This window comes from Buceros rhinoceros, unplaced genomic scaffold (assembly GCF_000710305.1).
Source record: "Buceros rhinoceros silvestris isolate BGI_N320 unplaced genomic scaffold, ASM71030v1 scaffold25976, whole genome shotgun sequence".
Lineage (NCBI taxonomy): Eukaryota > Metazoa > Chordata > Aves > Bucerotiformes > Bucerotidae > Buceros > Buceros rhinoceros.
In genome coordinates, this window is record NW_010419673.1 from 1 (window position 1) to 5,379 (window position 5,379).

At 36.8% G+C, this 5,379-nt stretch overlaps 1 protein-coding gene across 1 annotated transcript; it reads left to right on the forward strand.

Moving 5' to 3' along the window:
• Positions 1-1,596: 1,596 nt before the first annotated feature.
• Positions 1,597-4,990, forward strand: LOC104495985 (NEDD4-binding protein 1-like; the record flags this gene model as incomplete). The annotated part of the gene is made up of 3 exons (XM_010139040.1): positions 1,597-1,704; positions 3,007-3,114; positions 4,460-4,990. Coding segments are annotated over 3 exons (553 nt in total), but the record flags the coding sequence as incomplete, so codon positions are not given.
• Between the last annotated feature and the right edge of the window lie 389 nt (positions 4,991-5,379).

Here is a 5,379-nt window from a genome sequence, read left to right on the forward strand (position 1 = left end):
TATATATATATATATATTTAAAGTCTTTTTAAAGATTTGACTAATGGTTGTAAAAGCTTTATACTTCGTGAGTGGTTATGTTAGTTAGTTCTTCAACCTGTCTGGACAGAGCACTATGTATCCAACTTAAGACTGATCTCTGCAGCTGTTATTTTACTGCATGAAGAAACATTTCTATATGTAATTCTCCAATAATGTTGTAGTGTCTTCAGAAATCCATTGAAAATGGCAAATTTTCATGGCAATTTTAACAAAAAAAAAGTTATTTCATTTCAAATGTCATCACTTGCATTGAAGAAAAAGTTAGTCTTCTAGTAATGTTTTTATGCTTTCCTGCTCATCAGTCTGTCTCTGAATCTTTTTGTTTGGGGAGCACTATAATTCTCCAATAATGTTGTACTGTCTTCAGAAATCCATTGAAAATGGCAAATTTTCATGGCAATTTTAACAAAAAAAAAGTTATTTCATTTCAAATGTCATCACTTGCATTGAAGAAAAAGTTAGTCTTCTAGTAATGTTTTTATGCTTTCCTGCTCATCAGTCTGTCTCTGAATCTTTTTGTTTGGGGAGCACTAGATTAAATCAGCTACTGATCTGGTGTGGTTCCGTGGGTGGTTTTTGTTGTTTTGTTTTTCTTGATGCCATTGTGGCATACCGACATAGGTGATTATTTGGAGCAGTGTATTTGTAACTAAGCTAGCAAATTTCCAAGTTAATTTGAGCATGAAAATTCAATTTCAAAATGTGGGGAATATCTTTCAGTGAACAAAAAACCATTAAGCTTTAGGGGTTTTTTGTTGAGGGATTTCCTAGTGCTTTCATTGTTATTGCAAGATTTCCCCAGTCTTGAGAGATAGTTAAAAGTGCAATCTCCTTAAGTTGTTTTTTTTTTTTTCCCCACAACCAGCTTAGGTGCAATACTTACAGTTGAGATTACTGTGGAAGTGAGTGTTAGGCTTTCCTCAAAAGTGTACGCTTTTCTTTAAAAGGACATCACACATTACCTCTTTGCTAAAGTAGTTCCAAATGGCAAAAAGCTCGTTTTCAGATGGGTTAAAAGAAAACCATGGAATTTTCTTAATAAATTGGTAGTTACCTTTTGTCATAATTTATTTATCAGTGGCAGCAGATAGTAGAACTCTTTGTTAACAAGTGCTGACAGAACAACTAATATGCACGATACTATCTTGTAGAACACGGTCATTAATGCTAAGCAATAAAAAGTATATGAAAATAGATTTGTGCTGGAATGTGTAGTAAATACTGTACTCTTTTGTAAAGCAAACCATTACCTCTACAAATATTTAGATTCTGATAATTCCATGGTTTGGGGGGGTGGGGGTTGCCGGGGGAGCAGGAAGGGAGGTAGGGGAAAAAGGCCTCCCACCAGGCTGCTGCACTACATAAGTGCCTGCTGTCTGCGGTGTTGTTTAAAGTTACGTGGTGGGTCAAAACAGGGTAATTTCCCAGTAATCAAAGTGCTAGTTTGCATGCAAATAGATTATTCTTGGATGGTGAAATGTTTAGTTTTCTAGATCTTTGGACAATTTTCATCAAAGCAGACTGTCTGAATTGTCTTTGAAATGGATTTTACAGGTTTTTATTACACCTTGCTGATAAAACTGGAGGTGTTATTGTGACTAATGATAACTTCAGAGAATTTGTGACAGAATCACTTGCCTGGAGAGAAATTATTCAAAAAAGGTAATTACTCAATTTCTATTAAAGCTTAAAAGGATGTCTGTCCTGAGTTTTAGGTGCACTACCTTCATGTGGGAATTTTTATTTTTAATTGATCTGTCATGCAATTCTGGTAGAGCCCATCAAAGTACTGTCTGTGTTTCACCACTTTGATTCATGGCCTTACCATGTGTTGTTGAGTAGCCTAATATCCCTATTATTTGTATTCTCCAATGCCCCTCTGATAATTGCTCATGTAAATAGGAGCTTGGTTTAGCAGCCAAGCAATGTCATTTCTGATGCTTGGTGTTAGATCCTGTTGGAGTTTTGTTGTTGTTTGTTTGCTGGTTGTTTATTGTTTTGGTTTTTCCTCCTCCAGTTAAATCAGGTCACTTTACTATTAAGGTATGATCTGCTGTTGCCCAGCTTTCCCACTTATCCCTCAGACTCCCAGACATCTTGTGGGAGTATATCAGCAGTGACTGGGGTCTGTATAGGTCTGACGAAATAATTGAAAACTGTCCTGGGTTCTCACAGTATAGCTGTGAGAACATGGAATTGATGTTGGCTAGTCATGTAGGTATTTACAGTATTTCTTGTGTGAATTCTACTCAAGTCAGGTTCTGTTCTCCTACAGAACTTCAGCAAGAATACTTAGCACATCATTCCAAGTGTGGTGTTTTTAAGAGCTTGTGTTAACACCTGCTACCACTTTTATTTCTGAGGAAATTCCACAATACCAAAATCTCTCCTCACAGACAGATTTTAATTGAACTGGTTTCATTCAATGTAGATTTCCTGGTCCCAAAATTATTCCAGAAAAAAAGCTTCTTTGTGTCTGAACTGTAAACAGCTAATGCTATGTTTGCCGGTTTTGTGGCCTTCTGATAACATGCATTTTAGCTACATGCTTGAAGATCCATACAAGGAAGGGGAGTTTGAACAACCAGAAAATTTTCTCTAATTGCCTAGAAAATTCTACTCTGGTCTCTTCACAGAAATTTGCAGTCATCTAGTACGTGCTGTCACAAAAAAAAAAAAAAAAAAAACAAAAAAAAAAAACCAAACAAACAAACCAAAACCAAACAGCTTACCAAAAAAACCCCAGCTCAGAGCTCTGCAGTGTAATGGCAACAGTCCATGTAAGCTTCTATTAAATTATTTTGGCAGCAAAAGCTGGTTAGATCTAAAATAGATTACTAGTTAAGCTTCAGTGACTGCTGATGTGAAGTGTCTGCTCTAAGGCAACTTGTCCTGTACTACAGAGGTGGAAGGCAGCGATGGTGTAATACACTGTTAGTAAATCGTGAAATAACTCTCTTGCAGGTTGCTCCAGTACACTTTTGCTGGTGACATATTTATGGTTCCTGACGATCCTTTGGGAAGAAATGGGCCTAGATTAGATGACTTCCTTCGAAGTGAAGGCTCTTCTAGGTATAAGCACTATTTCCACTTTTTTGTTTGAGACGGTAACAATTTCACAAAATTTCACAATTTTACAAAAGGCGAGCTAGATTTAAGGATTAATGGCAAGAATAAGGAAGAAACTCAACCATTGGAAACAACCGAGGAATGTGAGACAAGCATATACCAGTAGGTCACAGCATGATTTGAAAATAAGCATGTAATGTTAATATTAAAGTGCACTTTTTTTATATTGAACTCCAGTAGGAAACACAAAGAAAATATTCAAGTTCTGATAACGAAATGTCATTTTGAACACTGTTTTAGCAGCCTGTTTCTGAGAAAGCTAAAGGGAAAACAGAGTGTGTTCTGAGAGATGACAGCGATGATTGTAGAAATGGAAAGAGACTCTTGAGAGACTTTGGAAGAGCTCGACTTCCTGCCTGTAAACTTGGAGCTGGAACTAGGCTTTGGTTTTGGGGGATGTGTGGTGGGGGGTTTTAAGAAGGAGAAAAGGTGCCAGTGTAAAGGGTTAATTTTTTTTTTCTTCCCTGAGACTTTTCTACTTGAGTTAAATGATGCAGAAAGAATAAATGGCACCAGGATAAGATCAGAAACTAGAAGTATCTTGAACGAGTAGAGACTTCCCATGTTGAGTAATGGGAGGTGTCCTAACTGAAATGCTTTTTAAAGTAGAGCTCTGTAATTTAGATACATTTCCCTGGGTGGTAGGAAACTAGACTGTAACATGAGTTGCAGTTCATGTTTCTGTGTTACCTGGTGGCATCTGAAGTAGACTTACCCCTAAATGTTGTAGTGTTAGCAGTTTAGAGTAGCAACAACTTTTCAAAATCTGAAATTAAATCTCAACAATTAAGGAAGAATATTCACATCTTGAAATTGCAGAAAAACTTCATTACGCCATTAAGGATATCATACAAGGGAAACAAGGCCTTGATCTAAACATGAGCCCAGCTCACAGTTGTGAGCAAAAGTAGGTAAGGAGTAGTCTTTGGAGCATCTGGAAGCCCCTCCAATCTGTCAGTGCTCTCACGTGTTCCAAGTCAGCGTACATGGGGGTTTGTATCCGTTTAGCTCAATAATACTGATATCAGTGCTTCCATAAAATAAGCTTTGACTTGCTGTATTCTGGCAAGTAAAATACTCATAGTGTATTGGAACTAGTATGTAAGTTGTGCCAGGTTCAAACTGAAAACTTACACCTACTGTGTTGTTTCACTTAAAAAATGCTTATCATTTGATTCCAGTCAGTAACTAGCAGTGACATGTAGAAGGTACGTGCATCTTTCTTTTCTGTGTTTGTACAGAGACAGCTAGCATCTCCTTTAACCAAAATTCTCATTTTGTTCCATAGAAATTTTCAGTCAGCTCAAAAGACTTCACAGAGCAGTGGACAATACTCTTCGGAGACACCTTTCTTCGTACCAGTTCCCAAACCAACCAGTAGCAGTCGACAGCCTAAAAACAGAGTACATGATGATGGCGCATCAGCGTGGCTTCCACTGGAAACAAACGTGCAGACTTGTCTAGCAATTCCACCACAGAGGTCTGCCTCAGAAACAGTACAGCTAAGAGAAGCCCTGATAAAAATTTTTCCTGATTATGAACAGAGACAGAAGATTGATCAAATACTAGCTGATCATCCATTCATGAGAGATCTTAATGCACTGTCTGCCATGGTGCTTGACTGAATATTATACAGGGTTTTATATCACAATTGATCTGACTAACTTTGTATATCAATGTGAAGAAAAATATTGCTCTGTTATGTTACTTTGTGAATATTCAGAATCTAATTTTATTTGTATAAACAGGTATTTTTTTGTGTGTGTTCTGTTGCTAATAGATGCCAGTTTTTGGTAAATTAAAAACTGCTGCTACTACAGATTTGTAGTAATCTTTTTCTATGAAAAAACCAACTCTTCTGCTTCACTTGAATTGCTTATTAAAGCAATAGCAGTTCTGAAGAACTGTTATCACTTTAATGTTAGCACTTTTTAAAAAACCCTTTCCTCAAAAGGGAAAAATCATGTCAGAGGCTTAAAAGTGACTCTTGTGGCTGTAGATGTATTTTTCAGATGCATGCATAACATAGTGTAACATAAGCCATGAACCTGTTAGGTATCATTGTTGGTGTTTGTATCCAGAATATACATATTCTTACAAAAACCTGTGCTCTGCTAGTACCTTCTTCACTTATGAAACTTTGAAATATTTCTCCATGGAAATAAAACGGACCCTTTTCATATTTGAGATACAAAGAATTCTACGTAT